Source organism: Canis aureus, chromosome 30, assembly GCF_053574225.1.
Source record: "Canis aureus isolate CA01 chromosome 30, VMU_Caureus_v.1.0, whole genome shotgun sequence".
In the NCBI taxonomy this organism is placed as follows: Eukaryota; Metazoa; Chordata; class Mammalia; order Carnivora; family Canidae; genus Canis; species Canis aureus.
The window spans coordinates 35,188,455-35,204,437 of NC_135640.1; the positions used below are offsets into that span (position 1 = coordinate 35,188,455).

Sequence of the window (15,983 nt, forward strand, 5' to 3'; positions counted from 1 at the left end):
TGTCATATATATCTTACAATTAAAATTTTTTAAATAAAAAAAGTAGCAAAAGAGAATTACAACATTAAAAAGGACCATTCTTTAGGCTAAACGTGTATGCACGTAGGTGGATTTTATAATTAAGGAACTAAAAATAAACTAAGGAATTAATTTCTAGCTTCACAAAAAACCATGCATTAGATATCCTTTAAGTAACATGGAAAAAAATACAATAGACCCTAGAGATCCTCTGTGTCATTTACCTCCTCGTTGCCAGGTAAGGAGAGGAGCTAACCGGGTCCCACCACTAGCTGTAGGCAGTCCAGAGCCAGGCTCTGAGGCTCTGCCCTCTGCTGACTCACGCACCCTCTCAGACGAGAGCAGCTCCCTCCCCAGGTACATTTATCATACATACGGGCTGCTCTGTACAATTTGCTGTGGCAGAGATGGCTAGCTGCCAACCCAACACGTCCCTTCTCCTCCAGCCATTCGTGCAATCCTATCAGGAGGTCACTATGCCAGGGAAAGGACACAAATTGCCGCCCTCACAGCCAGCTAGGGCTGTGTACCTGGTCTATGGGAGAGGGCTAGAATTTTCTTAAAAGAAGGAAACCTGCCCTCCCTCACCCCCTTGTTCCATCTTGCTGCTCCAGCTCCAGGAACTATTCCCTGGACCTGAGGGTGAAGGGCTTCTCCGAGAATGTGGACAGAGAGCTGGAAGGAGTCTGAGCCTCTCACAGCTATGGGATCACCACACAAGCCCAGGTCTGCCCATCCAGGCCTGTTTACTTGAGAGCAAAATAAACTTCTGCTCTGTTACTTTGGGTTTGTCAGTCTATGCAGCAAACTTAAAGCTAACTGACACAATTACATTCAAACCTACCATTAGGTAAAAAATAGCTATGTGTCTGAAATATTTTTCATTCACCTGATTTGAACCACAAAAACAAAGGAACAAAATCTACATTAGGTTTCAAGGATAACAGAAATTCTTACCCGCAGGGATGTTTTGCTCATCAGCCCTCTTCCTGTACCTAAGACACAAAAAAGAAAAAAGGGTAAATCCTATGGTATCAAAACAAAACAACAACAACAACAACAAAATCCTGTGTCTTCAAGATATTAAGGATATCATTTTGAGTAGAAAATGCAATTGAACGGGGCACCTGAATGGCTCAGTCAGTAAGCATCCAACTCTTGGTTTCAGCTCAGGTCATGATCTCAGGGTCGTGGGATGCGCATCAAGCATCAGTTGGGCTCTGTGCTCAGTGGGGAGTCTGTTTGAAGATTCTCTCCCTTAGCAACCCCCCTCCTCTGGCTTGCTCATATGCCTGAGTTCTCTTTTGCTCTCTCTCCCAAATAAATAAATAAAGCTTTTTAAAAACATGCAAATAAACCTCAAAATTACACACACTGAAGTTCTCTCATCCTTTGACTCCCAGGGGAAACAGAGGATCAAGAAGCTCCTTCTAGATAATATCCTGACCTCCTTTTGGGTTTATGACCCTTGAAGAGCAGAGTCAAGATCTAAAGATCATCGACTTTATATGGATCTGCTCCTGGGTGTCTAATAGGACCCTTCAAGCTGGACCCTCTCCCCTGGGCCCTACCAGCTGTGCTGGGGGCCTACTCCTGAAGCCCACCCAACCAGAGAGGCTGGACCTTCAAGCCACTTTTACTCATTACCAGAGCCAGCCTTCCCAGTGAGGAGGCTTCTTTGACTGGCTGACCAATAAACCCATTCAGGTCCCACAAAGCCTTCAGACCACGCCCTACCCTCTCTGACCAGGAAAGTCATTAGACTCTCCTTGACTGGGTGAGCTCAACAGGGGAGATCCAGGGCCAGCTCCTCCTGATTAGCCAAGGCCTCGACCAGAGCAGTCACAGCAAGTAACTTCACCAGCTGCATGGTCAACACCACTACCACCCCGAAGTGTACCGTTCTAAGCCCAAGGCTCTGTCCCTCTAACAGTCAGTAGCTTTCCCAGCAGGCCTACATACACTCTGACCTATAACTACTACACAAGGTGTAGAATATTCATCTTTTCAAATTCATAATTCTTGATCTTTTTCTCTCAACTAGTAGGGAATATATTCAGCAAAGTCAATCCCTGCAGGACTAGTGGGAGCTCCTAGTTCATGGAGGGAACTCCTGCCTTGATCCTAGATCAGAAGTCTGGCAAGTCTTATTTGATGAGTCCTAACTCATCTCTCTACCCAGAAGCATACTGTGTGCTCAGACACATGGTTTTGGTTTCAAAAACTGATTTAATTTCTTCCATGTGTCTCATGGCAGAGTTAATTATCCCTGTGGGCCAGAACCCTGGAACCAACTACTAGTGGAAGGATTTTTTTCTATGGAGTCATCCTTTAAAAAATTATTTTGCTAAGCTAAGTGGAAATTTCTCTTCAAACTGCATATGTGAATAGAACTTAGTATATGGAATAACCCTGGAAAATACTTCACCTGTATTTCTACAATACAGTGTTCAGTATCAGAAAACAAACGACAGTAACCTGCACTTACTAAGGCAAGGTAGGAAGTGGCCATTAGGATCTTATAAAAGGAAAGCTTATTATAGGCTTCTCGGCACCTGAAAATTTCTGCTATCATTAAGTCCACCTAGGAGACTCATATGTGGCCAGTGCTTTTGGTGGCAAAAACAAATACTGGGGTCAATTCCCAAAGCATGAATCAGGTGAGAGTCTGAAGACTGTGAACCCTGCTTGCAACTTAGGAATCTTGTTCTTGCACCTCCACAAACTAAGATTAATTCCCCAGAATTTTGGACATTCTGATAGACTCCTATACACGTCCCCTCCTGTCAGATTAAGGTATATAAAGCACTTAGGGAAGGTATGTTGAAATCCCAACCCCCAGTGTGATGGCATTAGGAGGTGGGAAACGTTTGGTAAGTGCTTAGACCATGAGGACGGAGCCCTCATGAATGGGATTTAGTGCCTACTGCACCCCTAAGAAGAGACCAGAAAGCCGGTCCCGCTCTTGAATCTCCCGTCATGTGAGGACCCAACTAGAAGATGGCAATTTGCAAACCTGGCTTCACTCCACACCCGACCCTGAATCTGCGCCCACCATGATACTGGACTTCCCAGGCCCCAAGATTGTGAGGAGGGAATCAGTTATGTTACCCAGTCTACAGTAATTTGTTATAGCAGCTCGAACTGCCTAAGACAGAAGGCTCCTTGGCCCCAGAACTGTAAGTAGTGGGCTGTGACCATTACTGAACCATTCTGCTTCAGCCTCTCTGTGACAGTGAATCTGGAGATGAGCCCAGAAAGACTTGTTGCACTAAAACTGGTTCACTCTCCACTGTTCCAAATGATAGATTATTTTTCAGACATTCCACCTAAACATATGCCAATCCCTGCTTGATAATTTTAATCCTATCCTTCTCAAGGCCAAGTGACAGCTGAGGCACAGGTAGGCCAAAGGCACAGTCCACTCCTAACACTATTTTTTCTAGATCGTCTTGTAAAGAACTCCATCCAATAAAAAAAGTGTGTGGCTTTCCCTGTTTTTGTGCTTCTTCACACACAAAAACAGAAAGTTAAACCTGTCAGAAGTTGACAAAACTGGTTTACCATCTTCAAGAGGAGCAGCCCTAACAGGTAATGGCTCAAAGCAAATATTTTAGCCCAAAGCCATCCTGATGTGTAGGAAACAACTTTACACACATCACCTCATTCAAGCATGGCCACATCATTTATTTTGATGATGTATAAAGAAGTCAATTTGCTCAAAGTTAAATTACCTAGTGGGTATTTAATTATTTCAGTGTCCCAAAGGAGCACCCAGAGGCATATGATTTACTTTTCTGTACGGTAAAAAAAGATCTGCACCTGCTCTGTGATGTAGACTTTCAAGGCCCTGATTGTACAACTGTCTCTATTCTACAGCAGCTGAGCGTCTGCCTTTGGCTCAGATTGTGATCCCAGGATCCAGGGATCAAGTCCTGCATCAGGCTCCCCACAGAGAGCCTACCTCTCCTACCTCTCCGTCTGCCTATGTCTCTGCCTCTCTCTGAAGGTCTCTCAGAAATAAAATCTTTAAAAAAAAAAATCTATTTCAACTCACCTGAGCTATGGGATAATCTCATCAGCCTGCATGGTTTGAAAAATCCCACGAAACCACTATGAGTATGACGATAAGGACACCAGTCATATTATATAAACGTCTTCATTGGGAAGGTCTAAGTTCAGGAATACCTGCACTTTGCTGAGTAAACAAGTTAGTTTTGCTTACAGAACATAAAGACTCAGGTAACTGATCATATAAATTGGCCATTGGAAGGATAGTCAAATTTGTGGCTGAACAGGAATACAACAAGATTTTAGAATTATGGCTTTTATATGTATTATCCTTATGCCATCTTCATCTTATTTTTCTATTCTCACTTTCCCTTTTTTAATTTTTAGTATTATTTTTACCATTTTGGAATTTCTCCCAAGCCACTTCAATTTATTTTAAGAACAAAGTATAAATAAATATTAATAGCTACAAAGTAGGAAGTCTGACACACAACAGAAGATGTGCTCCAAAGGAGAATACAGCCCACCTTCAAGAACTGTCCCTGCTTTCCCATCACCTGGGCCCACATGTCTCTCATGTGAGCAAAGTCCTGAGAGATGATGCTAGAGACCTTACCTGGAAAACAAGCAGGTATTAAGTTTGTATCTTCAAACTTCCTATCTTTCAGCCACTTCTTAAGCTCTATAAATTCAGGCTTGTAACTCTCATTCACTAACCAGGAAAACAAAGATAAAATGGTGACAAAAATCACTATATAATCACAGTACCATTTATAAAAAATAACTGTCTCAGGGACACCTTGAGTGGCTCAGTCAGTTAAGCATCTGACTCCTGATTTCAGCTCAGGTCATGATCTCAAGGTCATGAGATCAAGCACCTCATCGGACTCCATCCCTGGCTTAAGATTTTTTTCTCTCTCCCCTCTGCCTGTCTCCCCAACCCATTCTTACTATCTCAAAAAAATAATAAAAAGTAACGTCTCAGACAGATGGTCATGTCATAAATGAGAATAAGTAGTACCTAAATAATGTAAACTAAGAGAAAAACCATATGATCAACTCAAAGATGAAGGAAAAGCATTTGATAAAACCTAACATTCATTCCTGATAAATAACACCAACAAGCAAGATAGAAGAGAACAAGATAGAAGAGAACTTCCTCAACCTGATAGACTAACAAAAAACCTACAACTGACATAATTATGAAAAATTGAGTGCTTTCCCTCTAAGATCAGGAACAAGACACTTGCAGTCAACCTTGCACTAGTGGTTCTAGCCAACATAAATGAAAGAAAAATAAATAAAAGGTACCAATGGGCTGAACTGTGTGCACCCAAAATTCTACGTTGAAGTCCTAACCCCAGTGCCTCAGAATATAACCTTATTCAGAAATAGGGTCTTCACCGAAGTAATCAAGTTAAAAGGTAGTTATTTAGGGTGGCCCCTATTCCAACAGGACTAGTGTCATAAAAAGGAAAAATTTGGACATGGGAATAGAGGGAAGATGACAGAAGAGACACTGGGGGAAGAGAGCCATCTACAAGCCAAGGAGAGAAGCCTGGAACAGATGGTTCCCTCACAGCCCTGGGAAGAAACCAATCCTGCTGACACCTTGATTTTGGACTTCTGGCTTCTACAACTGTGAGACAGGGAAATTTACAGCTATAAAGGCCTATATGAAAAAAGACCTAGGGCGTCTGGGTGGTTCAATCACTTGGGCATCTGCCTTTGGCTCAGGTTGTGATCCCAGGGTCCTGGGATCAAGCCCTGCATCAGGCTAGAGGCTGCTTCTCCCCTCCCTCTGCCGCTCCCCTGCTTGTGCTCTCTCACTCTTGTGCTATCTCAAATAAATGGATAAAATCTTAAAAAGAAAAGAAAGAAAAAGAAAAAAGAAGACCCAATTAAAAAAAAAAAAAACAAGCAAATAAATAAGTGAATAATAAATAATATAAAAAGCAAAAAACAGGCAAAGGACTTGAAGAGACATTTCCCCAACGATAGTATATAAATGGTAACCGAGTATGTTAAAAAAAAGCTCATCATTAACCGCTAGGAAAATGCAAATCAAGACTACAATGTGGGGGATCCCTGGGTGGCGCAGCGGTTTAGCGCCTGCCTTTGGCCCAGGGAGCGATCCTGGAGACCCGGGATCAAGTCCCACGTCGGGCTCCCGGTGCATGGAGCCTGCTTCTCCCTCTGCCTATGTCTCTGCCTCTCTCTCTGCGACTACCATAAATAAATAAAAATTAAAAAAAAAAAAAGACTACAATGTGTATCATCCCATATCCATTAGGATGGCTACTACCAAAAAAATACAAAATGAAGTGTTGCCAAAGGAAAAACTGAAACTCTTGAGCACTGCTGGTGGGAATGTAAAATGGTACAGCTACCATGGAAAACCATGGAAAACAGAAAACAGGTAAGTCCTCAAAAAATTAAGAAAAGAACTGACCCCGCAACTCCAGGATATATATCCAGAATAGAAAGCAAGATCTCAAAGAGACATTTGCCCATGTTCATAGCATTACTCAAAAATGGCCAAGAGGTAGCAAAAAAACTAAGTATCTATCAACAGACAAAGAAAATGTGGCATCTATATGATGGATTATTCAGCCTTAAAAAGGAAGGAAATTGTGACACATGCTACAACATAGATGAATCTTGTGGGCCTTATGCTAAGTGCCATAAGCCAGTCACAAAAAGACAAATACTGTATGACTCCATGACTCCATGACATGACTCCATGTATACAAGCTACCTAGAACGGTCAAATTCACCAAAAACAGAGAGCAAAATGGTATCTGCTAGGGGCTAGAGAAAGAGCGGAATGAGAAGTCACTATTTAATGGAAATAGAGTACCAGTTCTGCAAGATGAAAAGAGTTCCAGTGATTCGTTGGACAACAATGTGAATGTATTTAACGCTTCTGAACTACACTTAAAAATGTCACAATAGTTCAGTTTTACCTTATGTGTATTTTATCACAAAAAAATTTTTTAAAGATCTATAGTCAATAACCTGAATAAATGGAGAAATATGCTTGTTTAGGGGTTGGCAGATTCAACACTGTTAAGGCATCAAATTCTACCCAAAGGGATCTATAGATTCAATATGATCCAAATCAGAATTCAAGCAGACTTTTTGTAAAAAACTGACAAAATGATTCTAAAACCTATGTGGAAATGCAAAGGACCTACAATAGTCAAAACCACTTTGAAATACTGATTTCAGGGACACCTGGGTGGCTCAGAGGTTGAGCGTCTGCCTTTGGCCCAGGGCATGATCCTGAAGTCCTGGGATCAAGTCCCACATCGGGCTCCCTGCATGGAGACTGCTTCTCTCTCTGCCTGCGTCTCTGCCTCTCTCTCTCTCTCTCTATCATGAATAAATTTTTAAAAAATACTCATTTCAAAACTCATTATAAAGCTACAGTAACCAAGATTATGTAACACTGTCATCAAGACTAGCAAAAAGAAATCAATGGAACAGAGCAGAAAGTCCAAAAAAAGGACCCAGACACATATAAATAGTTGAGGGTTTTTGTTTTGTTTTGTTTTGTTTGTTGGTTGGATTTTTTTTTTTTTTTTTTTAAGAGTTGAGGTTTCTACAAAGGTCCAAAAGCAATTCAGTGGGAAAGGACAGTTTTTTCAATAAATGTTGCTAGGACAACTGGATCTACCTACGCAAAAAAAAAGAAAGAAAAAAAGTATTCCTATCTTGTACAACATATAAAAATTAATCCAAAATTGGGGTGCCTGCCTATGTCTCTGCCTCTCTCTCTCATGAATAAATATAATCTTTTTAAAAAAATTAATCACAGACTTAAATATAAAGTCTAAAACTATAAAGCTCCTAGAAGAAAACATAGAAAACCTTTGCAACCTTGAGTTATGCAAATTTCTTAGGTAACACCACCAAAAGGAAGATCTTTAAAACAACAAACTGACAAATAAGACTATCAAAATTTTAAATTTCTGTTCTTCAGAAGAAAGACACTGTTAAGGGCATGAAAAGAAAAGCCACGGAATGATTGAAAGTATTTGCAAAACACCTATCTTATAAAAGAATCAGTAAATCAAGAAAAATAAAGTTGTCAAGAAAAATAAAACAGACATTTTTTCAAAGATGAAAACACAGATGGCTAACAGACACATCAAAAGATGCTGAACAACTCATCATCAGAGAAATGCAAATCAAAACCATGATGAGATCAACTCACACCTGTCAGGCTACAATCAAAAACACAAGAAACAAGCATTGGCAAGGAATGGAGTGAAAGAAACCTTTATGCACCATTGGTGGGAATGCAAACTGGTACAGCCACTGTGGAAATCAGTAAGGAGCTTCCTCAAAAAATTAAAAATAGAATTACCATATTATCCAATAATTCCACTACTGGGTATTTATCCAAAGAATACAAAAACACTAATTCCAAAAGATATGTGTACCCCTATGTATATGGCAGTATTATTTACGATAACCAAGATATGAATGACAGGTATCGACAGATGAATAGAATATTAGTCAGCCAAAAAAAGGATGAAATCTTGCCATTTATATGGATGGATCCAGAAATTATAACGCTAAGTGAAATCAGTCAGAGAAAGACAAATACTATATGATTTTACTCATATATGGAATTTAAGAAACAAGCATAAAAAGAAAAAAAAGATAAAAAACAAATTCTCAAATAGAGAGAACAAACAATGGTTGCCAGAGGTGAAGTGGGTGGGGAGACAGATGAAAGAGGCAAAGAGTGAAGAGTTCACTTATCCTGATGAACACTGGGTAATGTAGAGAACTGCTCAATCACTGTATTTCACACGTGAATCTAGGAGAACACTGTATATTAACTGTACCGAAATTCTAAAAATTAAGTAAGTCATAAACAAATAAATAAGAATTAGCATTTTCAGCTCAAAAAAGTGCAAAAAACATATAGAAAAGAACTTACTAGGATAGTGCAGTAAAAAAACAGATGTGTAGAAATCAATAGCCAAAAGTACAAATAGAACCAGAAAGATGTAATTGAAAGTAATGTCTTGCTTACCATAACCACACAAAATTTAAAAAAAAGAAAAAAGAAAAAAGAAAACCGACTAATAAAAACATGGGCAAAAGATCTACACAGTCAACCACAGAAAACCTATATAAATGGCAAATAAGCACACCAATCATTAGGAAAATACAAATCAAAATCATAGTGAGATAGTACTTCACCCATTAAAATGGCTAGAGTCAAAAGGGCAATGAGAAGTCAGCAAAAATGTGGAGCAACTAGAACTCTCACAAACTGCTGGAAAAAATGTGAGATTATACAATCACTCCTGAAACACAGTTTGGCAGTTTATTTAAAAGCTTAACCTACACTGAAACTATGGTAAGTAAAAGAAGCCAAATACTATGTTATTATTATATCTTATGATACACTATAGGATCATATAATACTATGAAATGCAAATAAATCAATAGTGACAGAAAGCACGTCAGTGCTGGCCTGGATGGTGGGGGCGGGGGGCAGGATACAGTTAAAGAGAGGCAAAAGGAAAGGGTTACAAGGGGAAACAAGGAAACTTTTTGAGATGGATGGACATGTTCATTATCTTAATTGTGGTGATAGCTTCCTGTGTGAACATACATGTCAAAATCTATCAAATTAATACACTTTAATATTGACATTCATTGTATGACAATTATACCTCAATAAAACTTTTTTAAAAACATGACCCAAGATAATAAGGTTTCCAAAATATGTCACCATAAACTAGAGAATAGATTTTACAGTAGCAGCATTTAATCAGTGAGCATTTAATGAGCAACTACTATGCACACAGTACTATGTTTTTTATATTTTTTTTTATTTTTTTTTTTATTTATTTATGATAGTCACAGAAAGAGAGAGAGAGAGAGGCAGAGACACAGGCAGAGGGAGAAGCAGGCTCCACGCACCGGGAGCCCGACGTGGGACCCGATCCCGGGTCTCCAGGATCGCGCCCTGGGCCAAAGGCAGGCGCCAAACCGCTGCGCCACCCAGGGATCCCTCACACAGTACTATGTTAACCACAGTGGGGAATGTTCAACATGTTCTTCAACTTCAAAAGTTAACTTAGCTAGGAAATAACACTTCCATAAGAAACAACTAAAAAGTCATAGGTCCTTAAGAATAACACCCAAAAAGCATCATAACAAAGGATGACTTTAGTGAAAACTGAAAATGGCATTACCAAAAACACAAGACCTCAGCTCAGTTTTAAAGACCAGAGAAAAACTGAAAAGGCAGGGAGAAGGAAAACAGGTGTTCTAGATTGAAGGATCATCAGGAATGTGTGGGTTGCGCGCAGGGAACAGCATGGAGGGAACATGCTTCTGGTACAGGAGGGACAGGATGGAGCCCACAGATATCATGCAAAAGGGAATGAAAGAAAATCCCTGGAGGCTTTTAAACCGAAAAGGCAACATGTGAGCTGTCCCTTGGGAAAGTGAGACTCACAGCAACAAATGGAATAACAAGCAGGGAAGAAAAACAAGGGTGTAGGTAAACCAGCAGAGCCGCCTGAAATCATCTTCCAGTAGTAAAACAGACAGAGAAGCTTATGGAAGAAAAACTAGATGACATTTTGCAGGACACTGGCCACAGAGCGCAAAGAAGGAAATAGTAAGACAGCCTCAAATGGTGCTGACAGGCTTGGGGCCAACTAGGAGGAGTTTTATTAATTTTTCTTAAAAATAACAACTGCATTTACGTAGTACTTTCCCATTGGCCAAGCACTTCCACATACAATGTCTTGTTCAGACTCCGTTACACTGAATCTGAAATGACAAATTTATACCCAAACACTGATATTCTACAGGTAGCTGGAGGTCAGGAGAAAGATCAGGCCTGGAAGCAGAAACCTAGGAGTCATCCCAAGAGAAGACATAGTTGAAGCAATGAGAACTATATTCACAGTCCCACAAGGATTTAAAAAGACATAGTGACACTATTAAAAAGAGTATTTTTTTTTTTAATTTTCAAGTTTTTTTCCAACTCCAGTGAATTAAAATACAAAATTACCATTACTTTCAGGGGTAGAATTCAGTGATTCTACACTGCCCTACATTACATGGTGCTCATCACAACTGTCCTCTTTAGTCCCTGTCACACATTAGACCCGACCCCACGCCCATCTCCCCTCTACTAAACCTCGGTTTGGTCTCTGTAGTTAGGAGTCTTTTTGATGGTTTGCCCCACTTCCCCCCACTCTCCCGCCACGTTCATCAGTTTTGTTTTGTTTTTTATACTATATGTTGGCAAATTGAACTCTGATAAAAAAAAAATATAAAAAAGAGTATTCTTTAAGAAATATTCTCTTTGAACATCGCCCATCTGCCTTTGAGAAAAGCTATGTGTATCTGTTAACGCTACTCAACCAAGGATTCCTTTCTTTCATCACTGGCACCAAAAGATCAAAACTGTACCTCCTCTTGATACAGAACATCTGAAGAGTTTCCGTCTTCTGATCCGGCTCGTTCTTCCTCCACCCTTCTTCATCCTAAAATTGCAGTTTCTGTTCAGTTGCCCAACCTAAAACAAAAAAAGCATTTTCTTTGCCTTTCTTCCCATTTGTATGATAATCACCATTCTTCGTACCTACAAGGATTTAAAAACACAGACTCCTGTTATTTATTAAACCGTTTCTCTTAAGTGTCTTTGTACACAAGGCATTTATACTGTGAGCAAAGCCGTGATTCCTTGTGCAGGAAGGAAATATCCATTATACCGGTCCTTGTGAAATAGTTTTATCTTGAAGTCCTATTAAATGCTGATTAATCATCAAAATCCTCATAACTGACTTGACAACTGTGTGCTTTGGTGACTTACATAACTCAGTGCTAATCCACATTCACTAAGCACCAATATGCTTTAAAAGAACCAGAGCATCCCTGGTGGCTCAGCGGTTTAGGGCCGGCTTCAGCCCAGGGTGTGACCCTGGAGATCCAGGATCGAGTCCCACCTCAGGCTCCCTGCATGGAGCCTGCTTCTCCCTCTGCCTCTCTCTCTCTCTCATGAAAAAAATAAAATCTTTAAAAAGACAAAACCAACAAAAAAAAAAAAAACAAAAAAAACAACACAGTAGCCATGGAGCCCCCATCAGCTAGAAAGTCTTAGAAGAATAAAAATCCTTTTTTAATACGAAGGAAATACGGATTTGTTCTTAGAACCAGGATACTGAAATCAATGTAAGTAAATGGAGGTTTGCAACAGATTAGGGAGGGAATGAGAGCCAAGAAATCAGACAACACAAAAAGATGATCATAAAATTTAAAATTACTATCGTAGTCTCTAACCTGATGAGATCCGTGAACCACACCAGGGCGACAGACAATGGACATGAACCCACTATGCAGCCACTGACAGGAAGGAGGTACGTGCCAAGGTGTCCCCATGTTCAAGATATCTTTTTTTTTTTTAATTTTTATTTATTTATGATAGTCTCAGAGAGAGAGAGAGAGGCAGAGACACAGGCAGAGGGAGAAGCAGGCTCCATGCACCGGGAGCCCGACGTGGGATTCGATCCCGGGTCTCCAGGATCGCGCCCTGGGCCGAAGGCAGGCGCCAAACCGCTGCGCCACCCAGGGATCCCCCCCATGTTCAAGATATCTTAAGTGAAAAGGTTGCAGGACGTTTAATGATTCCTTTTGGGTTTGCTTTTGACATAGTCCGTTGTGTTCATAAAACAGAATTTAAGGCAGGATATTCAAACCCGTGCCTGAAGAGGAAGCTTTTACTATTACGTGTACGTACATCCTCCTATTCTGGGACTTATAAACGCAGGAGCGCGTAAGGGCCACAACACGGACATCCCGTAGGTGCACGTACCTGCATTCTGGCCATACTCCTGGCTTTAAAAATCCACTACTGATGAGCACTGGGCGGAAACGAGTGACAAGCCAGGCACCGTTACCACCCCGCTGCAGCCGCGGAAGCTCCGCGACCTACCCAAAGCCTGCGAGCCGGGTCCCCGAGGGCACGGACCCCGCCGGCATCCGGGGCCCCGGTGACAGCAGGTCGGACCCCCTCCCCCCGCCCCGGCCTCGCTCCCCCCTCCCTCCTCCCCCCTGCGGCTGAGCCTGAGCCTCGGTACCCCGGAGGGACCAACTCCCGGCCACAGGCTCCGGCGCATCCCCCGACCCCCGCGGCTCAGGGGCGACGTCCGCGGAAGGACGTGCGGGCCTCGGGACCCTGCGGCGCGCGGCCCACGGAGGGGGCGGTGCGGGCCGAGCGGTGCTGTTCACACCAACAGGGAAAGGGGAAGGAAAGCTCCGGGCCCCGGGCGGCCCGCGTCCCCAGCCGCCCTCACGCCGAAGCCCCTCTGGCTCACCTGGGCGCGGCGGCGGGCTAGCGCTCCAGGACACCCGGACTAGGGGCCCAGGTGACAGGGAGTTAAGGCGCCGGCCCACGCAGCGGAGGGACACGCGAATCATCAGTCGCGCCCGCCTCCACGCTTCACCAACCCCCGGCCTCGGCCGCCGGGCGGAAGCTTCGCTGTGCGGGGGCTTCCACTCCTGGCGTGCGTCTGCGCGTGCGTCTGCGTCTGCGCGTGCGTCTGCGCGTGCGTCTGCGCGTGCGTCTGCGCGTGCGCCTAGTTTCCCCGGAAGCGCTGCGCCGGCCCCCCCCCCCCCCCCACACACCCCCCACCGCCGGCGTCAGGGATAGATAAACGCAAGCTGCGCGGGAGACCAGGCTGCGCTCCCGGGACTGGCTCTGGGCGGTCTCTCCCAAACTGGAAGCAAGCGGGGAAGGGCCTTCTGGGCGCGCACCCCGGCTCCGCCTGGCCCCTGCAGCAGCCAGCTCCCCGCCTGCTCCCGCCAACCCCTGGCCTCCGCCTCGCCCTCGGGCCCAGCAGCCCTGGCAGGTAGCGTCCGGCCCTACCAGGCAACCTTTCCTTGCCCCCACTTCGTCCCACCTCCCCCCACCTCCCTCCGCCCCGTCCCACGTCTCCTCACCTTCCTCCACCTCGTCCCACCTCCCCCCACCTTCCTCCACCCCATCGCACGTCTCCCCACCTTCCTCCACCTCGTCCCACCTCCCCCCACCTCCCTCCGCCCCATCACACGTCTCCCCACCTTCCTCCACCTCGTCCCACGTCTCCCCACCTCGTCCCACCTCCCCCCACCTCCCTCCGCCCGGTCCCACGTCTCCCCACCTTCCTCCACCTCGTCCCACCTCCCCCCACCTCCCTCCGCCCGGTCCCACGTCTCCCCACCTTCCTCCACCTTGTCCCACCTCCCCCCACCTCCCTCCGCCCGGTCCCACGTCTCCCCACCTTCCTCCACCTTGTCCCACCTCCCCCCACCTCCCTCCGCCCCGTCCCACGTCTCCCCACCTTCCTCCACCTCGTCCCACCTCCCCCCACCTCCCTCCGCCCCGTCCCACGTCTCCCCACCTTCCTCCACCTCGTCCCACCTCCCCCCACCTCCCTCCGCCCGGTCCCACGTCTCCCCACCTTCCTCCACCTCGTCCCACCTCCCCCCACCTCCCTCCGCCCGGTCCCACGTCTCCCCACCTTCCTCCACCTCGTCCCACCTCCCCCCACCTCCCTCCGCCCGGTCCCACGTCTCCCCACCTTCCTCCACCTCGTCCCACCTCCCCCTACCTCCCTCCGCCCCGTCCCACGTCTCCCCACCTTCCTCCACCTCGTCCCACCTCCCCCCACCTCCCTCCGCCGGTCCCACGTCTCCCCACCTTCCTCCACCTCGTCCCACCTACCCCCACCTCCCTCCGCCCCGTCCCACGTCTCCCCACCTTCCTCCACCTCGTCCCACCTACCCCCACCTTCCTCCACCTCGTCCCACGTCTCCCCACCTCGTCCCACGTCCCCCCACCTCCCTCCGCTCCGTCGCACATCTCCTCACCTTCCTCCACCTCGTCCCACCTCCCCCCACCTTTCTCCACCCCATCGCACGTCTCCCCACCTTCCTCCACCTCGTCCCACGTCTCCCCACCTCGTCCCACCTCCCTCCACCTCCCCCCACCTTTGCCTCCACCCCATCTCCTCCCATCTTCTCTCACCTGTTCCTTGCCCCACCTCGCCCCTCCCCACCCCTCTCTTCTTCCGCAGGCCGGCCTCCACCCCTTTGCCCCATAACCCCCACCCCACTTCTCCTGCTGGAGCCTGGCTATCCCAGATCCCCAGAATTCCAAACCTCCCTGGATCTAAAGCTCAGCTTCTGCCCCCACCTCCCCACTCCACTTAGTGACTCGCTTCCAAAGTGTACAAGATGGAAGGGGGAGAAAGTCACCTCCAGCGGAGAAACCTGGCGGATACTGCCTTGGTCAGGTGATGAGGGTTAACGGTGATCGATGAAGTCCATAGCCTGTTACCCAGATACAAGAAGGGTTCGCCACCTCTATGGTCTTCTTCCCCAAAACCCGTAACTCCAGTTCTTATTGAAAAACATCAAGACAAACCGAAAAACACGTCGACCATGTACTTTGACAAAATCTGTCCCTAATTCATGGGGGAAAAAAAGCAAACTTAGAATCTCTCATAAACCATAGAAAACGAAGAAGATGTGACAGTTACGTGTAATGTGGTACTCTGGAAGGCATCCTGGAGTAGAAGAGAGATATTAGGGGGAAAGCTAGTAAAATCCAAATAAAGCATGGAGCTTAGTTAATACTAATGTTCCATGTTGCTTTTTTTTTTTTTTTTTTTTTTTTTTTTTTTACTTGTAACAGATAATAGTAAGTTGTTAATAATGGAATTTGAGGGGATCCCTGGATGGCTCAGTGGTTTAGCACCACCTTTGGCCCGGGGCTGGATCCTGGAGTGCCCAGATAGAGTCCCACGTCCGGCTCCTTGCATGGAGCCTGCTTCTCCCTCTACCTGTGTCTCTGCTTCTCTCTGTATTTGTCTCTCATGAATAAATAAAATCTTTTAAAAAATAATGGAATTTGATAAGGAGTATAT

The 15,983-nt window shown here is 45.0% G+C and overlaps 1 protein-coding gene and 1 long non-coding RNA gene across 14 annotated transcripts in view; one reads left to right on the top strand and one right to left on the bottom strand.

Annotated features, from left to right (window-relative positions):
- SETD4 (SET domain containing 4) overlaps window positions 1-13,603 on the bottom strand; it is an 84,042-nt gene extending 70,439 nt beyond the window's left edge. For 2 of the 13 annotated variants that reach the window (XR_013368809.1, XR_013368810.1), the window contains exons 1-4: window positions 12,890-13,044; window positions 11,488-11,593; window positions 4,646-4,741; window positions 976-1,013 (exon numbers count right to left, since the gene is read on the bottom strand). Coding sequence is in view for 10 of the 13 variants with exons in the window: in XM_077879136.1 (XP_077735262.1) it covers window positions 976-1,013; window positions 4,646-4,741; window positions 11,488-11,593; window positions 12,890-12,904 (255 nt within the window). In the remaining 3 variants the exon portion in view is untranslated. Of the gene's footprint in view, window positions 1-975; window positions 1,014-4,645; window positions 4,742-11,487; window positions 11,660-12,889; window positions 13,053-13,391 lie in introns of those variants that run through there. The other 11 variants (XM_077879139.1, XM_077879137.1, XR_013368808.1 and 8 more) reach the window with 10 other exon arrangements.
- Window positions 13,604-13,714: 111 nt separating this feature from the next.
- Window positions 13,715-15,974, top strand: LOC144301656 (uncharacterized). Its single transcript, XR_013368395.1, has 2 exons — window positions 13,715-13,925; window positions 15,268-15,974. It is a non-coding gene; the product is annotated as an uncharacterized LOC144301656 (long non-coding RNA).
- Window positions 15,975-15,983: the final 9 nt, after the last annotated feature.